Source organism: Brienomyrus brachyistius, chromosome 19, assembly GCF_023856365.1.
Source record: "Brienomyrus brachyistius isolate T26 chromosome 19, BBRACH_0.4, whole genome shotgun sequence".
NCBI lineage: Eukaryota > Metazoa > Chordata > Actinopteri > Osteoglossiformes > Mormyridae > Brienomyrus > Brienomyrus brachyistius.
In genome coordinates, this window is record NC_064551.1 from 19,243,200 (window position 1) to 19,269,796 (window position 26,597).

At 41.9% G+C, this 26,597-nt stretch overlaps 2 protein-coding genes across 4 annotated transcripts; one reads left to right on the top strand and one right to left on the bottom strand.

Annotated features, from left to right (window-relative positions):
• The first annotated feature begins 10,711 nt into the window (after positions 1 to 10,711).
• On the top strand, positions 10,712 to 13,281 carry LOC125714992 (ALK and LTK ligand 2b-like). The gene is made up of 6 exons (XM_048986178.1): positions 10,712 to 11,330; positions 11,730 to 12,026; positions 12,297 to 12,350; positions 12,453 to 12,533; positions 12,667 to 12,733; positions 13,158 to 13,281. Exons 2-5 carry the CDS (start codon positions 11,759 to 11,761, stop codon positions 12,723 to 12,725), a joined length of 462 nt encoding a protein of 153 aa, XP_048842135.1. The 5' UTR covers positions 10,712 to 11,330; positions 11,730 to 11,758; the 3' UTR covers positions 12,726 to 12,733; positions 13,158 to 13,281.
• On the bottom strand, positions 12,908 to 20,242 carry acp1 (acid phosphatase 1). 3 transcript variants are annotated; one of them, XM_048986176.1, is made up of 7 exons: positions 20,132 to 20,242; positions 18,495 to 18,568; positions 17,866 to 17,979; positions 16,176 to 16,237; positions 15,718 to 15,823; positions 15,103 to 15,202; positions 12,908 to 13,668 (listed from the first exon to the last, which is right to left on the bottom strand). In XM_048986176.1, the coding sequence occupies exons 1-6, from the start codon at positions 20,202 to 20,204 to the stop codon at positions 15,125 to 15,127; spliced, it is 507 nt and encodes a 168-aa protein (XP_048842133.1). In that variant the 5' UTR covers positions 20,205 to 20,242; the 3' UTR covers positions 12,908 to 13,668; positions 15,103 to 15,124. The 3 variants fall into 3 exon arrangements, with proteins under 3 accessions (XP_048842133.1, XP_048842132.1, XP_048842131.1); XM_048986175.1 differs by lacking the exons at positions 12,908 to 13,668; positions 17,866 to 17,979 and adding an exon at positions 17,700 to 17,813 and having other exon boundaries at positions 14,814 to 15,202; XM_048986174.1 differs by lacking the exon at positions 12,908 to 13,668 and having other exon boundaries at positions 14,814 to 15,202.
• Positions 20,243 to 26,597: the final 6,355 nt, after the last annotated feature.

Sequence of the window (26,597 nt, forward strand, 5' to 3'; positions counted from 1 at the left end):
GAAAACTTGACCTACATGTCAGTTCCCACGGTATCCATACAAGGCATGTAATATTCCAGACAGCTACTAACAGCTGCTGTGATAACCTCCTCTGGGAGCTCAATCTGAGCTCTGATCAAGAATTCCTTGGGCTGCGGCAGTTTAGGAAGCTTGTACATATAGTCATAAGGAATATTTTACTCTCTGGGGAGTACAGCAGTCTACCCGGCCTCGGTCATCTATGTGGGTGCTTCAAAGAGCATATGCAACACCAACTGCCAGGTTACTCAGATGGGATGTCCATCCCCCCCCATATGAGTAACCTTCAAATATTCAAATGTTTCTCAGTGCTCCCTAGAAAAGGAGAGGTTTAGCATCTGTTATCTGCATGAGAACATCCAAGTGCTAAATCATTTGGAAAATCTGTAATAAAACTGAAGGTTTTATTAAAAGTTTTTGAGTGCTTTTGAAAGAGCACCTATTCTGCATGTTGCCGTCTCAACAGGTCCTGGTTCAATGGCCCCTGCGCCACCTGATCTGGTGCCTCTTGCTCCTTTATCTCCACCCTGGGGAGGTTTGACACTAATCCCAGCAATGGCAAAGGCTTATGCCATGTTGAGACTCATGCGGTTTGTGGCTTAGTGGGTTAGAACTCAGTGTATAAGTCATTGGCTTGAGTCCCAGACCTGGCAGACCGATGTTGCTGCTGGGCCCTTGACCAAGGCCCCGAACCCCCAGCTCCAGGGGCACTGCATGCCAGCTGTCCGTGTGTCTCATGGAGAGCAAGGTGGGTCGAAAAGACAATTTCCCCACAGGGATCCGTAAAGTATCACCGAAGCTCTCTCGACCCGTGCTTTGGTTAAGGAAGAATCTAATCAGCCCTCAGCCGGCTAAGATGTAGAAATTCTGTTGTTTGAAAAACTCCACATGAATTCTTTGGCAGCGGGATATTTATGCAGGATCTTTAATTTAATGTCAATGATCTCACAGTAATCAATGATGATTTGGGGTTTGTATTCTTATATCCGTATTGATTTATCCTTGTGAGTAACTGAGATTATTACAATGATCTGAATTTAAATGTGTGCTTACCGATTATTCATTATGATCAGACTGTAGATTATTCATTATAAATAGACCGTAGGGTAGACAGAGAGTGTTTTTTGGGCCCAGATCCCAGAAGTATGTATGAAAAGGCTGAGTGAGTGAGTGAGCTTCACAACCCCGTTCCATAAACAAAGTATCAAGCTGTATATGATTCTTCAAAACTGTGTCTAGTTAGACATGGACTGAATGAACTCTAAGCTCTGAGAGCCCCCTTGGTGCAATACGAGTTTGCAGCAGTTAACAAGGTCACATATTGCAGGCCATCTAATTAATTTCTGAGTGGTCACTGCACTGCATGACTCAATGTGATTGGTTTGGACATGAGATGCTGGACTACAGAGCTGACAATCAAATTGTCAATTTGCCCAATGCATAACATCATGTGGTGGTCGTGTCAATCTGGAGGGTCGGGGTTGAAGATATCTGAGCTGCCTGGGGGGGGGGGGGGGGGGGGGCTGTGTGCCTCTGAGAATCGTCTTCAGTACTTTATATTTTGAGTCTCTAAAACAAATTACTTAGAATAATCTTACAATATTGATTATAAGTGAGGGAATGCTTTCACACTGATATCACATTTTGACAGCAGGACTTGGGTGGAAGGACCCTGCTCTGCCATGTAGTATGTAGCTTAAGCTGAGTCTTGGGAACTGGCCCATTGTGGTGACGACTGCTGTGTTAAATTACATTGACAATTTGATCGTGAGCTCTGTAGTTCAGCATCTCATGTCCAGCCCTGTAGTTTATCCTTCTACATCACTCCCATTACTACCTATGCTGCCTCCCTAACCCTAACCCCTAACCCTACCTATGCCGCCTCCCTCCCCTGGTCCTGAACCCACGCAGCAGTGCTAACTGACTGTGGTCCTGCTGGTAATTTGATGAACGCTATGGTGACACGTCTCACCTTCTTCTGTGTTTTTAAAGCTTGCAAAGCTTCTGACACTGTACGGTTTTTTCTAGCGTACAGGGTCATTTTATAAAGAAATTACTCTTATTAGTTTACAAGGGTGTCAAAAGCCTCCAGTATAACCGAGACACCATATCAGAAGCAGATGGAGTAGGACTCTGCGTACAGAAGATGCTTCATAAGTTTTTGAAATGTCATAATGGAAGATCAGTCCCTCACTGTGTGGGGTAGAATATACTGTCGGTCATTAAAATCTTTTCAACGATTCATCTTCTCCCACCAAAAAAACAACCTTGAAGACACACAAATGCTCATCATGTCGAGCTGCATTGCTACTTCGCCATCACCCAACATTGATTAGCAGTTATGAAAGATGAACAGACAACATGTTCCATTGCATTTCTGGCTGAAGTTCCCCAAATTCTGCTGCCTCTTACTTTCCATAGTTACTGTTATTCTGCACCTTGTTTGAAACAATCCATCTCTCTAAGCAGCATGTTTCAAATCTTGGACAGTCCATATTTTTCCGGATGCAAAAATAAAAAAAATGGGGAAAAAAAAAATCTAAAAAAAATCACACAGCTGGCAAATGGTGGAGCCCAGCTGTTTCACACAACCTCTGTTTATATTCTGTCCTGTAGGCGTAAATTAAATTTAGAGCATTGAGAAAGTAATTCTACTAATGGGCTATCAAAAGATGCCATAGAAGATATTGCAGGATTGTTGGCTGTACAGGAATAAAATCTATAAAAACACAGGCTGCACAGAGCTTTACCAAAATCAGAAGTTCTGAATTATTTATAGACGTCAGAGAATTATTTTCTAGCAAGTCAAAAATTGTCTAATACCAGAAGACTCGTCCAACCAGTGTGATAAATCCAATCTGTGTGCTTTTATTTCAGCCCGAATGTCTTTGCTTAGCGTGAACTTTCATCTGACACGACGCGGTTTTCGTTTGTTTGTGCTCCTTCTCCTTTGTGCGGGGAGAGATGTTTAATCGCAGTGCTCAAGGGTCAAATTTCCGGTCCCTCCCTGGAACTTAAAGCTACCACCTTTCAGTCTTTGACCGTGGTTCTTCCTCATCACCGGCTCACGTGTCAAACGTTTACAGATGTGTGATTACTCACACAGTATGAATGATCCAGCTGAGGTCTCACATGCCAAAGTTGCTGTTATTGTTCCTACACATGTCATACTTCAGCCCCACAGAACTCTCCTTATCAACCTCAGCTGGTTATAACACGTGATCCATTATCAAGACACATATTTCTGTAAATCATGTTCTGGCTGCTAAGGAAACACATGTAACACTTTTTCAACATGAAGTCAACTTGCTGCAGTTATATACCAATTTTATGACATCTTGAACGACAGCCAATGACTTTCATCCATCCATCCATCCATCCATTTTCTTAAACCGCTTATCCTATTCAGGGTCGGGGGGGTGCAGAGCCTTTTATGCACAAGGCAGGAACAACCCAGGATGGGGTGTCAACCCATCACAGGGCACACTCACACCATTCACTGACACACCTATGGACAGTCTGGTAACTCCGATTGACCTCTGCATGTTACTGGAATGTGGGGGAAACTAGAGTATCCAGAGTAAACCCCATGACAACACAAGGAAAACATGCAAACTTCACGCAGAGGAAATCATGACGGAGATTCGAACCCTGGTCCCGGCGGGCAACAGCTCACATCCTAACATATAAATGCCCCAACAACAGGAAAATAAACACAGTGAGACAGTATCGATGAGCTTAAAACTGGCTAAAGTTAATAGACAATAGATATTTACAAATTTATTTGACTTTTCTGGCAAAACAGGTTTCGCAGGCTGTTATATCATAAAACGATAAAAAAAGTATTCATGTTTTGTATCACATTTAGATAAGAGTATATCAATAGCCATTCAGAGTTTAACTTTTAAACATGCTGCCATTTAAAGGAAAGAAATAAATGTCTGTTCCAAAATTGCATTTGCAGAAAACCCACAGCATTAAAGTAACTTCAAAAGCATAGTTTTTTATAATATGTGCTGAAAAGGATTGTTTGTAATAAGGGTAACTCTGAATCTTACTTTGCATGAATAAAAACTGTTTCTATTCATAGTTTTTGCCTCACCTGACAGGCAGACAGACAATCATGATTTTCAGAGGTACAGAGAGAAACGAGAAATTATTACACCGCTGCAAGAGGACGGAGCTCAGCCTGACCCTCACAGGCACTCCAAAATACACCAAGACACTCACTCACTTGACATGATGATTATGTGCCTTTAAAACATTGAACATGGCAGCATAAAAACTGCTTTTTCCCCAGTGGATTTTTACACTTAGTGTTCCCATTAGTTCAAAATGCATAAACCTGGGGAAAAAAGCCTCTGAAAGGTACTCTTAGCATAATACATCTCCCGTTTCTCAGAGCGGGCCGATTGTTTACGCTGTCATGTCACACGTGAGATCTTTAATACTGTCCTACTTCAGATGTCAGAAGTTTCAGCTCTTAACAACAAGCAGGTGTGTGACATTGACTACAGTATCAGTCGCATTCAATAAATGCATATATTAAATCAGGCATCTCCAGGCAAAATAACTAAATCATTTTATACCAAGATGATCTAAATTACTTAATCAGTATAAATGTAAAAAACTACTTACCCACAAAAGCTCATTCACACCTCCTCCTTTCACTGCTTTCTTACGGCAGTCGCCATGAATATGACTGTATTTAGTTTCTTTTCTATAGCAAAGTTGCCTGTAAAGCACAGTAAGACAGAACTGGCCTTTTTATTAACTAGAATAATAATTATATGGGATTGATTATTATGTGTTATGGACGGATTTGGTGCAGGACCGAGGCATGATGCAGGCAGATAGGAAGGTGGACGACCCACTTGCGGCTCACCAGACAAAATGGGGTTTATTTAAACAGAAAAATGCTACAAATAACTACAAAAACAGAACCAGACCACGAGGGGTCAAAACTGAAAAGGAATAACTAAGGCTAAATAACAAAAGGATTAAGGTTACCAGCAGCAGGCTGACAGGCAGGTAAAGAACTAAACATAACTATCTTTAGCAACATACAAACTTCACTGACATCCAACAATAACAATCCAGGACTCCAGGAAGAACAGAACAGGATCAGTAACTTAAATACAAAAACTAAACCAGGTAACAACACAGCAGGAGTGACACATAGACAATTAACCAATCTGAGAGGGTGTAGGGTAACAATCAGGCACAAGAACAGGCAACAGCTGGAACTAATAATTAAACTCAAGGAACTCAAATTAACAAAGAAAATAAGACACAGTATGTACACTAGGGGTTAAACAGACAGATAAAAACACAAGCACAAGTACTCATCCATAAGGTCAGCTCCATCACAGCACTGACCCTGATCAAACTCATCAGGAAGGTCAGCTCCATCACAGGACTGACCCTGATCAAACTCATCAGGAAGGTCAGCTCCATCACAGGACTGACCCTGATCAAACTCATCAGGAAGGTCAGCTCCATCACAGCACTGACCCTGATCAAACTCATCAGGAAGGTCAGCTCCATCACAGCACTGACCCTGATCAAACTATCAGGAAGGTCAGCTCCATCACAGGACTGACCCTGATCAAACTATCAGGAAGGTCAGCTCCATCACAGCACTGACCCTGATCAAACTCATCAGGAAGGTCAGCTCCATCACAGCACTGACCCTGATCAAACTCATCAGGAAGGTCAGCTCCATCACAGCACTGACCCTGATCAAACTCATCAGGAAGGTCAGCTCCATCACAGCACTGACCCTGATCAAACTCATCAGGAAGGTCATCTCCATCACAGGACTGACCCTGACCAAACTCATCAGGAAGGTCAGCTCCATCACAGCACTGACCCTGATCAAACTCATCAGGAAGGTCAGCTCCATCACAGGACTGACCCTGATCAAACTATCAGGAAGGTCAGCTCCATCACAGGACTGACCCTGATCAAACTATCAGGAAGGTCAGCTCCATCACAGCACTGACCCTGATCAAACTCATCAGGAAGGTCAGCTCCATCACAGCACTGACCCTGATCAAACTCATCAGGAAGGTCAGCTCCCTCAAAGGACTGACCCTGAACTAACTCATCAGGAAGGTCAGCTCCATCACAGGACTGACCCTGACCCCACTAGAGGCAGTTGCAGAGAAACAGATGCTGACAAAAGTGGAGAAAATCAGTTCTGACCACCCGGTCCTGGGGGCACTATCTTGAAGCACCTTTTCCCAGCAGCTCATTCCGCCACAGATTGCTAAAAAGCATAACTGCTTGCAGCCCTCGGTTGCAGGTTCGGTTGGCAAGCGTTTGCACTCATGAGGAATCCCCTATCTTTTTGGGGGTGTGAGGTTGCGAGATTGACCTTCATAGTAGGCATAATAGGAAGGGCTCCTAAATGACAGAGAGCTTTAAGTCGGTATAGTGCTGAAGTGAAGTACTGATCTGATAGTAAATAAGCAGTCAAATCTCTTACTGGACTAGACTGTCGGGTGTCATCTCAGCTCACACTGACTGAAAAGACATCTGTCAGCATGTTGACTTGAATGGGCTGCTTGACTGACAACATATTGAACTAATAAAGGTCTTTACAGATGTCACCATTCTGTTAATATATTTATTGTTTTAAGCTCTTTCAATTTGTGCTCCTTTATTGTTAGGTAACCTGAAATGACAAATCAAGCTTGGGCATGCTTTAAAAAAATATCTTTCAGCCCTTACCGTAAATCTTTTAATATAAGGAACATGTACAATAAGTACCATGCAAAGCAGTGACTGTAAATAACTATGGCCTGTCAGGATAAATAACACTGTATTTAGTACTAACAATGTCATCATTGGCAGCAACTCCAGCCCTTCCCAGGCATAAATGATTTTACACCTTGGTTACGCAGATAACTGGGAGGAAACAATGACAAAGAAAGGCATGGAAAATATAGGGTTCTAACCTCTATTTCTCGTGTCAGTTACTGTCCTTAGATTGTTCCTTCAGGGTGGAGGGGCCCCATGCATCAGCAATAAATGGGGTGGGGGCCACATACACAACCAGAATTTAAGCGAATCACCTCTGCTGCTTATGCGATTGACCACCCACACCCGTGCTGTTCTCCTGGGGAAGAAGGACCTGATGTTTACACCCCTAAACATAGTACTTTTCTCATCAGTTCATGTAACATTTAGTAAACTATAAGCTATTTATATGCTAAAAATGTAAACAGGATAAGATGCGCAACATTTGCCCTTCAAAATTAGAACAAATCATCAAAGGTTCTGTAAAACTGATCTTTGTATTTACGATAATTTGTAGTTGGCACATTTTGACGATAAAATATAATAAATAGGCCTACTTAATTTTATGTATACCTTTCACTAATTGGGAGTTTTAGCTGCATCCTGTGCCGTTTACACCACAGTTTCCCTTACTTCTAAAATCTTCTTCATATGTTCTCGTTTTCAAGAGGAAACAAAGAACTGAGGGACTGGAAGAATGGACACACCAGTAAATCGACCACCAACGTAATTAAAACAAAGATCCCAGGCAGATTTTTGGCTGTGGGACCAGCCCTGTATTTACTCACAATCAGCAAACATCAAGACAGCACACACACGCTTCAAGCAGTCAAATAAAACCCAGTTCCCGTCAGTCTTTGTTGATAAACATCCCTTTATCACAAAATATTTACCACAAGGGACATTAGCCAGCTGTTTTAAGAGATGTGCATTTCCTTAGAAAAACTGCTCAGTTATTCACCTTTAGTTCATAAATGGCTGTTGCTGTTGTGTGGAAATGCAGTTTATGCAGGAGTAAATAAAATGATCTGAATGTGCTTGACTGTGGCAATGAGACGGTGAGAGAGCTTCATGAGCCATGAACGGATTGCTGAAGATCGTGTTAACCTTGTGGTGCTGATCACTGTGCTGTTTTTTTTTTTGGGGGGGGGGGGGGGGGGGGGCACCACAATTTCCCCAGACAGGCCGTTGACAGGTATCACCCACATGTGTGAGCCATTGTGCTGGAACAGGGAGAGCCTTTCTCAGGGGTGACTTCCAGGGGTGGACTGGCAACAGAAAGCACCTGGGATTTGCTGTCAAGTGGCCCCAGTGTAATCATTTGCTGGGGGGGGGACTGATTCTGCGAGGTGTAACCAATGTGGCGGACAAAGTTTGGTCCTGACTCTAAATAATCACTGAGTGCGCGCAGGACATGCATTGTTTTATTTGGCTCTGCAATTATCACGTGAAAAAAAGCATTCTTGATTCAATTAATCGCTTGAAAATCTGGATGGAGAAGCAATTGCTCCATTGGCAGTACAGCAAAACCGGATGTGTTACTTTATCAAAGCTGTGCACCTATGAAGCCTGCAGTGCTGGGAGTGGGGGCAGATCCTGGGGGCACGATGGCCGATTTCTAGGGTTACCACCTAAGTAACGTGAGGAAGGACGCTTGGAGCTACGACAGGATTTGAAAACTACCGTTTCAATTTTAAAAAATCTGGATTTCACTTAAGCACTGAGTTATTGCTGTGTGCTGATTGGTCAGTCTCCTATAACCATGCATGTGTCACTAATGTTAATGTGAAACAGATGGACGAGTCTTTCAATCAAGGAAACAAACCAGTAACAGTGCAAGATGATCTGAGCTATTTAGCACAGGAGCCTTTCAGATTTAAAGCAGTTTGTAAAACCTGAAGTAGCTCAGTGTCACTCCTGACATGGATTAGAGGGTCATCCTGCCCAGGATGGCATCTCCTGAGTGGGCACTGACTCCCTCCCATCAACAACCTTTACCACCCCCTTCCCCCAGCTGACAACTCGCAATTGCATAATGAGCCAGCAAAGTGTGTGGGGGGGGGGCACCGGCAGTGGGCAGGAGTGTTCTGTTTGTGACAGTCCCGGTACTGGTTCAGGCTCCAGGGACGAATTTGCACTAGACAAGCAAACCAGGGATATTTAGTATTAATAAAGTATGTATTATTGTCGACTGTAATTCCCTGGAATCTGCTTTACAATTTGTGATGAATCACATTTGCACTTCACATTCATGAAAGGATTTGTTTAGCTTTGAATGCTGCTTAACGACAACTGATGAGAATGCAGACACTATTATTTGCTGTATTTCAGTATTAAATTGTAACCCTACAGCATGTACAAGAAAAGTTTTGCACTAACAATACAGAGGTTCTGGGTTCAAATCCCAGGAACTTCACATAAATTGTGACCCATCCCTCTACTGTAAGTGTCTTTGGATAAAAGCATCAGATATATGGGCAAATGTATTGATATTTTTTTATTTGTCTGGTCTGGCTGTGCGTGGGAAACCGCGTCCAGCTTTTGCTTTGATTCTTTGGAAAAATTTCTCAGTAAGATCTGTTTGCGATGGTCATTATGAGCTCACAATATCTGTCCACACAGTCATGAAATACTGAGCTTTTTATCAGTCACCATCAGCCATAGGCCAGGCTATGATGTTTGTTAAGTTAGGTGTACTTTATTAAATGCATTTTCTTCTTGCGATATTTTTGCCTTATGATAGGTGTATCAGATCGTAACCCCATTGTAACCCTGGGAGAGGCTGTATTGTTAGAGAAATGTGAATCAGTGTTAGAGGAGCTGGTTAGGGAGAAAGGGCTAGACCAAGAGTAAGACAGACAAGCAAAGAGAGAGGCAGACACATACAGGGATAGGGAGACAAAGGGGGAGAGAGAGAGAAAGAGAGAGAGAGGACAAACAGGCAGAGAGAGAGGCAGACACATACAGGGATAGGGAGACAGACAGGCAGAGAGAGAGGGAGACACATACAGGGATAGGGAGACAAGGGGGGAGAGAGAGAGAAAGAGAGAGAGAGGACAAACAGGCAGAGAGAGAGGGAGAAAAGCATATAGAGAAGAGAAAATAGAGAGAATCAACAGAAGAAGATAGCCGGGAAGGGGAGGATGAAATCTTGTATCTTGTGGTTTGTGCCTCATTTCCAGGAGGCAGTGAGATGCTTCCCGGCTGTAAAGTCAGCTCTGCAACCCCCCACCCCAAAGTTCAGGTTCAGGTACAGGGCTAAGTAGTTTGGATTTTAATAATCATGATATCAGTCCAATAGGCTGCACTTTCAGATACTTAATTACCATGTTTTATAAATGTGCGGTCAGGATATTCACATTATTAAATGATTCGTCATGCTTCAGGTGAAAAGGAACAACTGCTCTTTCAGTGTTTTGAAAAGGATGGATTTATCAGTGCTGCATTAAATTACTAAATGAATAATTGGCTTTATCCGAGGGAGAGGTCAAAAGTAATATCTATATCTATCTATACACAAACGGTTTCATTTATCTGAGCTTCCAGTCGAAAAAATAGTGTCCGTATTTGTATATAATTCGCTAAGTGGCGGTATATTACTCCAATACAAAACAAATTGTCTAACTACTTGACTAAAGCTCACTTAAACTTCATAAAGCGTATCGTAGGATATACTGTTGTTGCGGAAATAAGATTGAATATTGCACAGGAACAACACACAACCCAGAAGGGCAGCAGAGTCGGTGAAGGCAATGAAGGAGTCAGTCACAGCGTGCATTTCATGTTGCTTAAAGGGAGTGGTGCAAATGAAAGTAAACACAAAGTGGAAGTCAGCACATTTCCAGTCCTTGCTAGGTCTGGTGCGATCGCCGTTAAACTGACGCTCGTTTGATCGCATTACACTAATGTCCTCACTTGTCATAATCGCTGATAACCGCATATACGGCATTGATCTGAAATGGGGACTGTGTGAAACACGAGCCAGGCGTCCTTAGGAGGAAATTAAGAGACAAAAGAGCATTTCACCTGCGTCTGTTACCGATCGCCGCACTCGGTCACCCTTCACGGAAAACGGATTGACGGAAAAGACGAGTGGGTTGGGGGGGGGAGCTGCACGGCACCGAACGGCTCATGACTAGGAAAATAAAATGCCTTATTTCGAATCCGGTCTTAACGCGTTTCTAATTAAAGACATGCCGGGATAATCCACATGGGACGGGTCCCCGAGTCTACAGCACAGGATAAAAAGTGAGAGACCCTGCCGGGGGCGGACAGAAGTTTGTGAGCGCAACGCTTCTCACTTTCCAACAAGAGAAGATTAAGAACAAATCAAATATATAAAACCAAGAAACCTCTTTGGGCCATGGTGCAGTGATTGATCTTGGAAATTAATGGGAATAAAGCAGCGCAAGTTGTTGAAATTTACCACTGTGTAGAATTACCGGGCGCTTTGGGACTTCAGTTGCGCGACCCTATATACACCTGCAGCAGGAGACAATACGCTACAGGTAACTATATGATCACAGATGATAGAGCCTTGGTGTACTTACTGAAGTCTGTTACATTATTATACGTGTTTAAGATTGCTGAATTGTCTTTACATTGAGAATAAACTGCAATGTTTTTTTCCATTATAAACTTATTTTGGGCTACAAATTTACAAAAAATATAACGTAAAATTATTACTTGGTTGCGATTTTGTCTTTATCATGAAAAAACGTCTGAATCACTTTATTCATAACAGTCATACTGGATAAGGAAGTTTTCAGAAATACTTCACGTCTGCTCCGCAATGTGTTTTTCGTGATAGCTCGTATTAGGTGTAGCACTGTTAATAAAACCACTCAGATTATTATTTCAGGTTTATAAAAACTAAATAAATGTAAATATATATCTATATATATTAGAAGCGAGCTCCAGGGTCTCCTCAGCAGCGATGACCGGGCTGCGCCAGCACAGTGCCGTGGGACTGGTCATCTTGCTGTGCACGGCGGGGTCCTGCAAGTACAGAGCCGTCACTAAGAACCACAGGGACGAGAAAAGTGTCCTGGAGCAGATGATGGACATCATGAAACGGATAAAGGGGCAGCAGCAGGAGGGCAGCGCGGAAATCACCATGAGCATTGCGCTGAAGAAGCAGAACCACTCGTCCGATCCCATGGAGCTGCAAGAATATAAATCCCATAAAGAGGGCCATATTCTTGGTAAGCAGTGGTACATGAACATATGTGCTTAAAAACTATTCGAAGCTTTTAAATTAGTGTGGCATTTACGGTATACGGTAAAAGAAGAAATATTTTAAGCGCTTTTGGCAAATGTCAAAAATCACTGGTCGAAATGGATGGATATCGAATGATTGTAAAAGTACAATATCAGAATCAGAATGCTTTGATCATCCCGGAGGAAATTACGTTTTTTTCCTTGCCAGACCAAAAGCGTGTTGTATTTGACTGTCGATTTGTTTTATGTTGCAGAGATATTCCCAAGAGATCTAAGGAAGAAGGATAAGTTTATAAAGCATTTAACAGGTGAGGCACCGGGAGGGTCGGCGGCTGGGGGGGGGGGGGGGGGGGGGGGGGATGATGGATCTCCATGCGCCGAGTCCGACACGCTGCTCTGCTTTTCCTCAGGACCGCTGTACATTAGTCCGAAGTGCAGGAAGCATGTTTACAGGCTATACCACAACACCAGAGACTGCACCGTGCCGGCATGTAAGCTCTCTTTCATGCAATTTTTATAGCTATTCAGGACCGAAGGACTGGATTGCAGCGGGGAAGCCAAATTGCGGGTGGAGGCGATCCGCTGGTAGACCTGCTACTCAATAAGTACTGATTTTTTTTCCAGACTACAAAAGATGCGCAAGACTGCTCACAAGGTTAGCCGGGAGTGCGCGATGCACGTAGGATAGCAGGTAAGAAAAGGTCGAATTTTGTGCTTGTATGGTAGAAATGCCTGGAGCAATATGCCGCTCCCTCCACGTTTTAACTAATGTTAAGGCTGGAACCTCTTAGGCATACACTGTTTATATGGTTAAATGCCTTACGTATTAGACACAGATTTAAAGCAAGACAGAGATTCTACCGAGTTCATTTTGTATTTCGCCTTTGCGGTTTAATGGTTTACAGGGATGACCACGATCTTTTCTCTGCTTGATTAATGAAACAAAAATTGTAGGCCTGCTCATGAAAATTTCAGAGAAGTATTTTATGGCTTTTTAATTTCTTTCAGTCGTTAAACGTATTGGAACGCCAAGTTCTCGTCATTTTATCAACTTTTCAAAACAGCACATGTCCTCAGAGTGTGGTGTTAAAGTCCATTTTAATTCCTCTTTTCAGATTTAAACAACACCAGACATGTGTTGTCAAGTCGCAGGAAGGAGAAAAGTGCCTTGGAACGTAAGCGAGAAGAGAGCCGAATGCAATCGATGAAAACCCCTTCGGTGACAGTGGGAACAGAGACTTATTTTTGTCTTCGTAAGTTTCGGCTCTGTTGAAGGCAGCGCATCCAAACAGTATGAATCAAGGATACAGGCTATGTGAAAGTGCGCGCCTGTTCTGCTGCCTAAAGACATTTTCAACAGAAAGACTTTGTCGTTGTTGCTGAAGAAACGACGCATTTCACATCTTGCCTTCCTGGCTCCTAAGTTTTTTTCGCGCCCTAACTGGCATCTACCTGACAAGAAGAATGTCTTTGCTGAGTGCAATCAGGAGTTTAGGTCTGTGATCTCACCGACAGTGGAGATTAAATTATTAACTAATTATTCAGTGTGTGAGGAGGCACTTTCTGGCTTGGCGAGACTCCTGGCGCAGAGACTTGGGGTCGATCACTAGCGGGATAGTTTACATTCTGCAAAAGAAGAAAAAGCAAACTATTTCTTTTCCATTTGGTTGAGATTCGTATATTCATATATTGCAGCCTCTGTCTTTGTACTTTGTGTAACATTCTAGCTATTGTGCAATATGTACATAGTGTAAAAAATATTTAAAATGAGTGTTTGGTATATAATGCGAATGGATGTTGGAATATTTAAAATAAAATATTTAAATAAGATTGCTACATGCTTTTTTTTTTATTTTTAATGTGACTTTGGACCTGCCAGCTCTACTGATGTCATGACATCATTCGTGGTTGCCGCGAGTTTAGCAAACTGCAACTTTAGCTGCAACTGAATTGCACATACAAGTGGAGTTTCATCCCTCTCAATCAGACTTTTGTGAGGAAGCCATGACAGTGGCTCTGTCCCAGCAGTCACACCTCCCATCGCTGCTCCTCAGCACGGAAAAAGGGGACAGCACTGCGGCGAGACAGGGCCTGAAGTCTTCTGTAGTCTTGCTGGCTTGAGAGAAATGCACGTTCCAGCAGGACACAGCAGTCAGGTCCAGGAAGGTCCTCTGGGAGGCTCCGAAAACGTTTATCCAAAGCCACGTGCATTTTTGAGAGAGAGCAGGGTCAGGTAGTTTCCAGAGCTACTGGGTGTTAATTAGGCTAAAGGGCACATGCACTCTGCTGACTCTAGGATTTGAGCCAGCAACCTTCTGGTCATAGGTAAAGCTGGACCCCTATTGCACCCAAAATCCATGCTCCTTCGAGTCGCAATTGAACCAGTGACCTATGAATGTCCATCTTTATGATTACTACAATCCTCCACCTTCCCAGCCGAGCTACAGAGGGTTCAGTTTTACCAAAGTGTAACTAGGGTCATCTGTCGTTTGCATTTATTTGCGGGAACACAGAACCACTCGAGATGCCAAAACAATCCTTCTCCTAGTGGTTATTCAAGGGTCTGATTCTTCTGCAATCCATTATTTTTTCCGCCCTGAATTTCCAGTGAATGCCAGGAAAAATAATCACACCCTTATTTGAGCATTCAGGTCTCAGTGGCTCAATTAAGATAACGCTTTTCTAAATATGACACTAATATATCCATTATATTTCATTGACAGGGTCTGAATAGTATAACAGGATTTTGTCAATCTAATCACTCTTGCAGCTCTGGAAGGAGATGTTTTTTATTTTGATCACAAAACGAAAGTTGACCGCAAGTATTTATGAACCAAGAGAGATAAATCTGGATTTTTACATTAACTATGATATTACTGCTCAATATTTTTTCCATAAAACTATTGACAGACAAATCAATGTTCTAAGAAACAATCGTGTTTTTAATTTAGATATTCAACGTAAGTGATCACCTTCATATTAATGTTTTAACTGGCAGTTGATAAGGCAACAGCTAATGAAAATGTGAAACTGCATCGAACTTGCTGTGATGTTACTGACCAACAGCACTCAGGCAGAAGTATCAAGAGCTGTTTTCCAAAAAGGCTTTGCAGCATCTAAGACACTGATCGTAAACGGTTTCAAAATCCTTGTCACTCCCCTAAAAAAGAAAAATATTAAACAATTTACTACAAATATAGCTTGAATACATAGTTTAAATATTAGTATTATAGCTAATATTAAGAATTTCTAGTTTTCTAGTATCAAGAGACAATGGATATTAAAAAATACATATAACACATTATAGCCATGTTTATTACACATTATGAATTCTCTCAGCTATAATGCATTATAAATACTTTCATAATGCAATTCAAAGCATCCTTAATTCATATACTGACCAGTACAATGCATTATGAAGGGATCTATAGTGCATTACTGACGAAAGATTCACAGAGCATTCACAATGCATAATAAACATGGGTATAAATATTTATAGCCGTGTTTATAATACTTTATAAAGGCATTATAATGCATAATGAGAGTATGTATACTGCAGTTATATAACTACTTTAAGTAAAGTGTTGCCAAGTTAACTACTATTCCTAGATGGCAGACGGGGCTTTCAAAAAAGGCGAGGACACCTAAGGCCCGCAGTGAAGCCCTGACACTTACATAATATGGGTCATTGATAATCAGCTGCTTCTGAGGGTCGTAGCTCCCGAGGAGCTCGATCTTAGCTTTGCAGTTCTTCACCGCGTTGGCTTTCCTCTTGAGGTCGCTGTCGATTCAATTGTCCTATATTCAATTACTTTTATAGTGCATTTTGATTATGATTTTTTTTACACCCACAATGCATTTCTGCAGGTGTAAACGGCACTCATCACTCATCAGTGCTGCATACTCCTTTCAGAAAATACAAGTACTGTCTGATCTTAACAGGTGTCTGATATTTTCCCTGTAAAAATTGCAATCATTCTTCGGTATTGGGTTGCTAAATGCAGATCTTGGAAGAAAAGACTGAAATATGTCACCCCCCATATTAGGTAAGCTGCAAAAATATCATAAAACTGATTTGTGAAGGAAAACTTTCGCAATCCAACAGAAGACAACAGCTTAATATATGCACATACCTTAAATTGCTTTCATCCATGCATAGAATGTAGTCAAAAGTTTCAAAATCTCCTTTTGTCACCTAAAAAAACAAACATCATTTTAAGAACTAATATAGGGTTACAGTGAGTCCACAGCTTATCCCAGAAAGCACAGACTGTTGAAGGATGGATGATGGATGACCTGAATTAAAAAATTAGGTTAATGGCTGTTCAATTTAAAATAGAAAGAACTCACTTGTAATCCACACAATTTGCATGCAAGATAACAAAACTATAGTAAACTGATCACTTACACTTTAAATTAAAAACACGTCCGACAATGAAATAAACAGCCGCCTGGCTGAGGGGAGGACAGGGAGCAGAGGAGACCGTCTTTCACAACCCAAATCACATCATGTCTTTTAGTAAATGCCAAACTATTTAAACTTTTCTAGATCTATCAATCAAAGGAAGTACACTGCGAAATTTCTCGATACTGACAGGAACTTTTCCATGATAAAGCAATTCCTAGGACATTTAAAAGTACATTTTAAAGGGTATATTCACCAACTACATAGTTTCAGCCATTTAAAAGACAGGACAGACCATCCTGATCTGGATCACTGACACCGCAATGTGAAACGAAACGTCTCGGGGATCGATTCCGATCCCCAGAAAAGCTACCCAGCTCTTGTTCTTCAGAGGACTGAACAAAGGTTGGCTTTACATTTAAAAGAGAAAGCTGGACTGCAGTTACCCCAACTTTATAACACTGGATTGAGGACTGGCAGAGTCGATACTGGAGATAGAAATCATTTGTGCGAGCGACACCGTTAGCGCTGTTCTCTCTCAGCGGGAAGGGACATGTTCCGACTGAGACCTGAGCTTGGAGGCCTTCTTAAAGCGGATACTGTTTCATATCCATTTGACTTGGGGGAGACGATGGCTGTCCAATGACTACATTTATTAAAAGCCATCTCTTTTGAATAATAAAGCTGGTCAGCAGTCTCATATTTATCTTAAGAGGAACATGCACAAATCATTAGTCATTATGTACTTCTCAATTCTGTTTACACCAACACTCACCCGTGACCCCAAAGTATAAAACTCTCCTCCGAGTCGCTGTTGGCTGCCACTCACTTTAATTCCATTATTCCCTCAAGAAAGCCAACAGCCAGATGACTCAGACATCACTGCAGGCCCAGAAAGCTGCGATCAGCCTCCTAAAATCCACGTACTGATGTTCACATTGTCTGCTCTTCTTTAAATGAAGAAGTTGCTGGTTTTGAATCTCAGTGTGGTTTTTATGGATTGAATGACATCATATTTAGCCCAAATCCACCTAGACACCAACTGGTGCGTGTCTGTTTACTTGTGATCATGGGGATTTCATATCAACTCATGCCAAACTGATTCCCTCTGCCCCACAAGATATATAAAACAAAGAAGGGGTCAAGTTACCTTGTATGTTTTGCCATAATCCCACAAGTCCAGGAAAACAAGCATGTGCTCACTCACACACACACAGGCAATGACAGGGGATGGTGGCACATGTCAATCTACCTGTCTGGCCCTGTGATCTGTCTCAGTGACATGTTTCCTGAGGCAGGCCAAAGCACGGCTGTCTGGTGCGCTGCCTGTGTTCCAGTCGGACACGGCGCCGCTGTCTATCATCCACTGCAACAAAGAGAGGCATCGCTAGTAGCCCACGCTGGGGGGAATGTCGTACCTGCCTGGCAATGTGCCTCATGGGGACGCCATGCTTCTGCATACAGGCCTGCCCTCGATCATCGGGCGGGCTGCCTATCTCATACGTGGAGGTGGCAGCGCTGTCGATCCTCCACTGCGTGGGGAGAGAGAGGCGGGCAGAGAGATGTGCCAACCGGGGAAAAAAAGAGGCTCACACCAACATGACCGTGGCCGCCAGGTATGTGTTAGCCAGCTACACAGAGGCACAAGCGGCATGGTGTGGTGGAAGGAGTGTGTTTGAAAACATCTACAGGCTGTTTTTAAAATGACTTAACCAAGAAAAGTATTGCTGCCAAAACTAAAGACTGCCAAGTAGAGCCTTTCAACAACATCCATCAAATGCAAATTTGCATCAAATGCAAACACATGTATCCTTTATTTTAGACTTAATTCTAATATAATGTAATGTGAAAACACAGTATACTAACAAACTTAAACACTGTTCATGCTTAACATAAAGCAAACGTATGGTTTTCCTTCCATCCACAAGGTGAGTATCTAGAGACCATCAGCCATATGTATGACTACAGCAGGAGTACAGCTGTTCGCAAAGGAGCGAGTGCCAAACTCGTTAAGCAGCCCTGGTCTCACGGGCTCAGAAACACTTACATCATCACCAACTCCGTTTTCAGTTGCCATCTTCCGGAAGACTGCTTCAGCGATCGGGGATCGGCATATATTCCCTTATGGAGAGATAGGGGTGAAGGTTATCTTCAGTAAAGGCAGGTTGTGATCACTATTCTACACCAGAACTTATTCCTCACTGTATGCAGACAAAGGTCTGAGCACTATGCTGCCTGGGACTGGCTTGTGCTTCCCAACATCCATGACTGGGATAAGCGTTCAGAAGACGTACATATTCAGACGAAAGACTAAAACAGAGAATCAATGTCACAATGATAGGTGTGCAGATTGTGCACCTTTATCTAACCCAATTTAGAAAATAATATTTTATAAATAATCTTATGTGTATAATGTCAATATTTGTGTGCTAATACTTTATTATGATTTCAAGTTGTTCCAAAACCTACACTCCTAGAGTCTGGGCAAATGGTCTTTCATCAATGAGATGCACATGTCACAGGGCACCCTAAGCTGAAGGGTCCCCTTCCACATCCCAGCAGGAATCTTGTGAATTATCTGGCCAGAAAGCTTCATTTGAATTGCCTTAGGTTAAGGTCCAACCATAGGAAAAACTAACAAAATGCAAGCTATTGAGATTTTAAAAAATCTGCCAAGTCATGATAATAATAACAGCCAGTATTGATGGCTGATATTCCCATGTCACTTGACTCTGCAGTCACATATACACAAAATCTACATGACGCTCAGGCTAATTTTTCACATTATAGGACAATGATAACAGACAATGGCTGTTAGTGATGCGACAGCAAGTTTTCTGCTCTCAAATACTAAACCTAATTCTGCTGTATAATTTTTATCCATGTATACGAGTCACTTACAGATACATTATTATGCAATTCCAACCAAAACATGTAATTTAAGTCTAAAACTAATCTGATCTTCAGATTAGATTTGATAACTTCTGCATAAGTGGGAGTGCAATATTCCACAAAGGTCATACTACTAAACACAGAAGTTCAACTATTTTATAAAATGCAACTCATTGTCTTAGTAATAACCAAGATTAGCATCAGCATTTAAGTTTTTCGTATAGGGGTACATTTACGTTTAATTTCTGAGTGTATGAGAATCTGCTGTGTCATCCAACTTCCGGGGACCATGTGAATGGACAACGTATACAAGTGAAACTATAATGCCAATCACTAGTTTAAATGCAATTTTAAGTTTAGTTCCAGTCATCTAGCCGTAACAAAGTAGGGCTGGAAGTAGACTTTAAGGAATAATTCACGACAAACACCAATTTACACGCTAAGCTAATTAATAACCTCTCTACCAACTCAGCTTGGACCAGCTAGAAAACTCCAAAGCCTGCTGCCAACGCTGTAGTGAGCTGTAAACTGAATCAATAATAATGTAGAATGCAAATAAAAAGGATTATCCCGTTACAGTTTTATGCCTCCTTTTCGACTTATTCATTACAAATGTCACACAGCTATCGGCGCTGGCATCTAGTAGCGGACAGCTCCGTTGTTTACGCCATTCTGCTGCTTTATTCTCTGACAGCTCTGAACTGCGACATTATTCCTGTTACACCTTCACAACAACAGATCCAGGCGTTTCCCCGTCCATGTGCAGAAGCAGGCGAAGCAGCAGACTCTTACCTAAGCATACGAAGAGAACGGATTTCCTACTGTTCGACGCCATGTTTGCCTCATGCGTCCCGGGGTCCTTCATTGAACTACATCATACGCAGCTGTTTTTCGGTAAGCCTGATCGGAAAACTGTTTAACATCTTACGATTAATGCAGAAGAAAATCATATTCTCTTTTACTTGATATATACTAGTATTTATGAATATTTAAACAAATAAATTATAATTACATATTGACAAACATTTGTTTTGGAAGAGGGTTCTATTTATCCCTTTGAAGGCTAATTGAGATGAGCTTTCAAGACCCATGACGTCTGGGTGATTCTCATGAAAACTTGGTTTTGAAGATTTCATCCATCCATCCATTTTCCAAACCGCTTATCCTACTGGGTCGCAGGGGGTCCGGAGCCTATCCCGGAAGCAATGGGCACGGGGCAGGGAACAACCCAGGATGGGGGGCCAGCCCATCGCAGGGCACACTCACACACAAGTTGCTCACACATGCACACCTATGGGCAATTTAGCAAAACTCTGAATTAAATGTTAGATAAGCGTAGCAGAACAATATCCCTGAAAACAATGAACAATGAAGAGAAGAATTGCTCCATACACAATTGGATTAAATGCACAAATAAAGAACAAATATACAATATAAAGATCTGGAATGATGAGACAAAAAAAGTAATAATGAAAATCCAGCTGGTCCCAGTTTGATGCAGCCTCGATTAGGCCTCCTGGGTCAATTCTGGTTTAGGACATTACTAACTGGCAGGTTGGACAGGCAAGAAGGAGAAGGGAAAGAATCTACAACCGGATTTAATTTACTCAAGCAAGTACTCCAAAATAATTTGGATTTTCTTCAGTTGTCCTGTTGAAATCACGCAGAAAACCGCACAAACAGATCCTGGAGAGAAATGTATCAATTCCACGCTGACATCACAGTATGGAAAATTGAATGTGAAGGAGATAAAAGAGACAGAACGACTCTCCTGAATATGAAAGTTGCTCATTAAGTGCACCACATCAGAAGAACAATACTCAGAGCTAATAGCTTACACACCGTACACTTCCTGGAAACTAGGCAACATCATAAGGCATTCGGATAACAGGATTTAGCAGGAAATCACACGGATGCCACCACAGCTTTTCTGCACTGGATTATATAGCACTGGCATCCATATGGAAAGAATGTGAGACCATAATCCTTGCTTGGCCCAGGCATGTATCATTTGGGTTCACGGTCTGTAAAATGGCATGAGATGCGTACTCATGTAAAATTCCACTCCCGCAGTGCATTCCAGTGATGATGCCATGACTGTGAATCATCTGCAGCTACGGCTCATGGAACTCGGGGAGCTCAGCGGCACGAGAGATGACAGACGTCACACACATTTATTATGTGTCCACATAACACACAAATTCCCTGCATTTTTAAAAAAGACGTTAGGAAGTGCTATTGAGCATTTGTTTGTTTTATTTGTTGCCTTATTTTTGTTTGCTGTGTTAATAAAACAGGATCGATCAACAGTATTTAATACAGAAGTTTTATAATTAAACTTCTAGGAATGATGTCAAAAATTGCCACGCTGTTGATCCCTGTACAGTAATGTATTATTTTGATGACATTTTAATCATTCTGATATTATTCAGATAGTCAAGCTAGACAACTTAGTAATTTTGTGTGTTTTGTTCCCTGACTGTGTTTTTGTCCCACCGTTGACATTCTTAATCCTTCCTTTGTGATTTTTCTTTACCGTTTCAAAATATGTAGAATATATAAGCCATCCGTACAATGTATTTTTTATTTTATTTTTTGCTTTTTAGGCATAATGCAGTCTGGAGAATCTGGGGAACAGCATGTACAAAGAGGACCATTTTCATCAAAAATAAACAGATAGATGAAAGAACAAATGGGCAAATAAATAAATAAATAGACGAACGGACGAACAAACAAACAAATATATAGGGGGGAGGGGGGGGGTTGTTGCTACATGTTACCATGAAAGCATTTTATATTGGGCCCCCAACCCCCAGATCAGTCAGATAATGTTCCAAATTTCTTAGGGCCGCAGCCACGTTAAGGTTAGAATCTTCTGGTATCACATGGTCATGAAATGACTGAGGTCAGCCTCAGGCTCTCTTTAAACTCCAAACAGTTAGAATTATTGTTCTCTTTGTATGGCTTATAAATAGTGAATTGGATCATTGCAGCTGAATATTTGGAAATGGTTGTTAAGTTGCCAGCATGTGGGAGATCATCATACATTTAAGACCTCAAGTGATTCCAAAAAACAAGAGTTTGAAACCTATTTGAACATGAAATTTAACAGCGGTCTTCTATTGTAGAACTTCAGCCGTGGCCGGTGTAAGTCACCAACATGCCGATTCGAGCAGACTTACGAAATGCAACCACGTCATGTTGTGAAAGTCTGATTTTTTTTTCAGTTGTTTCTTAGCATGTTTTGAGTGCAAATGTGCAGAAATATTTGTGTAGCTGTAAGAGACCAGAGGGATTGGTGAGGAACAGGACCTACTGAAGGAGCCCAGCTCCGATATTCCGCCAGCAGGGATTATTTCAGATGTAGCTTGATCTTTCACTAGATGGCAGAAGCATCATCCATCCGCAGAGCTTTAAAATACCAGGAGTTTCACAGAATCGACATGAGAGAATCAGCAGGTCTTCATTCCTAACGTCACAAACGTTCCCGAGACACGCCGGACTCCACTCACCGTTTTAAACGGAATCATTTAGCTTAGCATTTTAGCATGTAGCCACAGAATGCTGTGTCATTGCCAGTTCCCTTGTTTTTCTCTTCATGTCTCTGTCCACAGACTTGTGGGGTCTTAATCCACTGCTCTCCATTTCACTTCACAAAGGTAACGACACACAGGGGCGAGGGTGACGACAGGAACTTAAACACAACAGACGGCACCTAGTGAGCCCAATGATTGATACGAGACAGTGACGCACGGTGTTGTAGCTCACACGCACCGCCCAAAGCTGAAAGTGAAAAGGCTCAACAAGGCGTTCCTACAACTTGTCTGCTGATAGCCTTGAAAAGAAAAACATTCTTTCAAGCCTTGTGGGAAATTTATGGCATGTTTTTCCAGGCATGACAAGCGCAGCAGTGACCATTGACCCACAGTGCCACACCCTACAAGATTTACTAGGCAGGAGATCAGGGGATACATCATGCTCTCACGGGAATTTCCGAGAGTGACATCACTGCCATAGCAGACTCAGCTATTCTGTGATTGCAGGCACACTGACAGACAGCTAAGTGTTGTTTGGGGTCTTTCAGGTACATGGTTAGTGGAAACTGCTACACAAGAACAACTAGTATGTGTGTAAATGTTTTTAATTTCAGCTAATGTATTTAAATTTTACATTGATGTTATCTCTGTAATCTACTTCTTGCTTTTGGTACTAAAAAGTGTGTCTTTTTTAAATTAAGTCTTGGGACATTCAAGATTCAAGAGCTGTATTCATCACATACACAGTTATACACATACATCATGTAGTGAAATGTAATACTGGTCAGTCCAAGCAGCTATGTATGATAAGAGAATAACAAAATATAGAAAAATATTATAAAATAAAACATATATGAACTGTTCAGCTGTACATAATCCATACATAAGTGACATGGTCAAAGTGATGGTGCTGTGCAATATAAACGCGATGTGTAAGAGATCTGAGGAATGTACCGATAATTTGGACAGTATAAACTGAATGTAAGGAGTACTTATAGGATTATGGGCACCCGTACACAATGTGCACAGAGTGATGTCAGTGTTACAGTCACTGTGGAGTCCGGTGGAAGACCTAGGCACATTGAGTATCGTCCTGGTTTAGGAGCCTTATGACCTGGGGAAAAAGCTCCTCCTGGACCTTTCCGTTCTGGTCAATAGGCTGCAGAAGCGTTTGCCTGAATTCAGCAGAATTAAACAGAGAGTTATTAGGGTGGGTTGGATCCTTGGAGATTTTTGTTGCTCCGGTCCTACACCGGCTGTTGTAGATGTCTTGTAGGGAGGGCAAGGCAGATCTGGTGCAGCGCTCAGCTGCTCTATCCACCCTCTGCAGGGCTTTCCGGTCCTGGGCAGAGTAGTTCCCGAACCATGATGGTCAGGATGGTCTCTACGGCAGTTGAGTAGAAGGCCTTAAGGACAGCAGGAGAGACCTTAAACCTCCTCAGCTGCCTCAGACTGTAGAGCCGCTGCCTCGCCTTGCTGACCAGGGTGCATGCGTGTGTGGACCAGGTGAGGTCCTCCTGTAGATGGACACTGTGGTATTTGAAAGTTCTCACCCTCTCCACCGTAGCACCATTGATGTGGACAGGTGTGTGAGAGCCCTGCTACCTCCTGTAGTCCACAGTCAGCTCCTTCGTTTTGCTGACGTTCAGTTTGAGGCTGTTATGCAGGCACCACCTTCCCAGGTTCCCCACATCCTTCAAGTAGGCCGACTCATCATTGTTGGAGATGAGGCCGAGCACTACTGTGTCATCAGCAAATTTCACGAAGGAAATTGAGCTGAGTGTGGCAACAAAGTCGTAAGTGTAGAGGTTGTACATCTTATTAGGCTTAAGCAAATTGACCAAAAAAGTAAGTGTTGTTTCGACTTTTTGGCTTTTCTTTCTTAATTTTACTTGCATGCTGCTTTGCAAATTCAATATAATCCTCGTTTGTTGGACGTATGATTTAATAACCCCATGCATATGAAACTATGTCGCCCTCCAGTGGTCTTATTTTAACATCTGTTCAGTTGTATCATCGCTGAAGGTATTCAGCGTATATGAGAAAAATATTCTAAAAGTTCATAAGAAATACCCTAAAGCTTAAAATTTACTCATTGAAAATTATTTAGTCATGACGAAACTTTCATGTGAATACTAATCAATGCTTTCACTTGCCGTATATTTATACAGTCTGTTTACAACATTTGGGAGGAAAATACATATTGGAAATTACTTCCACATACAATTGCGCCAAAGGACATAATGGAGAACAGCTGTCAATGTACAGCCATTATGATTATATATTAATTAGAAGAACGTAAAATAAGAACGACTCAGCCGGCACGTACAACAGCAGCTAATCATGCAAGATTTTAAAATTCAGATTTAAAATAATAGACTGAATCACACTGCATGGGTGCGGCAGTCATTTGGCCTGTCAAGGTGTAACTGATCCAACAGCAACAACCCTAACTTCTGTACAGCTGCAATATGCTATTGCTGGTCAGACTCCGGCTCCGACGTAATGGAAACACGGAATCATGGGTATATTGTAGTGATGTGTAATGCGCAGGATTACCTGGGCTGAAGGGACCTCAACTAACCTTGTTTAACTGACAACTCCATGAGTGTAACTGCCACCTCACAAGTGAAAGCCCATGTGACCTGGTTTATTAATATTAATTACATACACCTGTCTGCTATTCTCACCAAAACCTATGAAGTGAATTGTTTTGGCTTTAGGCTTGATGCTGATTGATGGCCGCCCCAAGGATCAGACATCCTGGCCAAATATTATATTTTCTTTGCGTCATCTGCAGTGTCAGTTTTGTGCTGTATTTACTGTAACGACAAAAACCACAGACTGTCTAAGCCTGAAAGGGGAAGCGCTGTTGATCGTGTGATCACGTCAAACGCTGTTTCTGAGAAGAAAGTACTCAACTCCCATTACGTACAGAAACAAAATAGTCTCAAGTCTTTCTTCTATTTTAGAAAAAATAATTTAAAAAAACTGGTAGCTTTCACCAGGCAATTACCTAAACTCAAGAAAAAATGCTTCGCATCAAAAACCTAATGGAATCTGACAAACAATCTTGCTCCAGACAGGACATCTGGGTATGAGGTGTAGCATCAGGATGATCTAAAGGCAAGTTCCAGGGATACTCTGCACTGTCAGAAAGAGAGTTACTGTCAAGGCTCTGCCAATGGTGCCCTAGCTGTTGGTCAATGTACCTCAGGCTAATTTAAGGTACACAAATGTACTCTGTAGATCATCCCCAAGGTACAAACAATATTAATGTACCCCCAATGGTACAAAAATGTTCCTCATAATGAATTTCTGTATATTAAAAGGTACATTTACCCTTGAACATACAGCCCCAGTGATAAGCAAAGGTACAAACTGGTACTCCATTTTCTGACTGTGTGTGCAGAAACACATCATTCACACAACTTCCTGCTGCCTACCGTTAAATTAATTTACTTCCTCAAATTAAGATGGGTGGTTCTTAACACCATGGGTGTCAACTGGCTGGTGTGAAAGCTTGATGCTTATGAAGAGTGAGAGAGAGGTTACTAGTCCCTTTGGGGAATGTGTGGTTTGGTAAGGGGACCGTTAAACCTTAATAGAATAAAAATACATTTCATGTATTTATTAATGTGATATTTTTAATTGCGTTTTAAGGAATAATAATAAAGGTATAGCGGGATGAGTGTCTCCTGGAGCTGACACCTTATCGTGGT

Bases quoted from the DNA above. Each gene is read 5' to 3' on its own strand.
- LOC125714992 (XM_048986178.1), top strand. From the start codon at position 11,759: ATGACCGGGCTGCGCCAGCACAGTGCCGTGGGACTGGTCATCTTGCTG. The intron at 12,027-12,296 runs GTAAGCAGTGGT...TTTATGTTGCAG, and splicing joins TAAAGAGGGCCATATTCTTG to AGATATTCCCAAGAGATCTA. The intron at 12,351-12,452 runs GTGAGGCACCGG...GCTTTTCCTCAG, and splicing joins GTTTATAAAGCATTTAACAG to GACCGCTGTACATTAGTCCG.
- acp1 (XM_048986176.1), bottom strand. From the start codon at position 20,204: ATGAAGGACCCCGGGACGCATGAGGCAAACATGGCGTCGAACAGTAGG. The intron at 16,238-17,865 runs GTACGACATTCC...TTGTTTTTTTAG, and splicing joins TGAGGCACATTGCCAGGCAG to GTGACAAAAGGAGATTTTGA. The intron at 15,203-15,717 runs GTAAGTGTCAGG...TTTCTTTTTTAG, and splicing joins TTATCAATGACCCATATTAT to GGGAGTGACAAGGATTTTGA.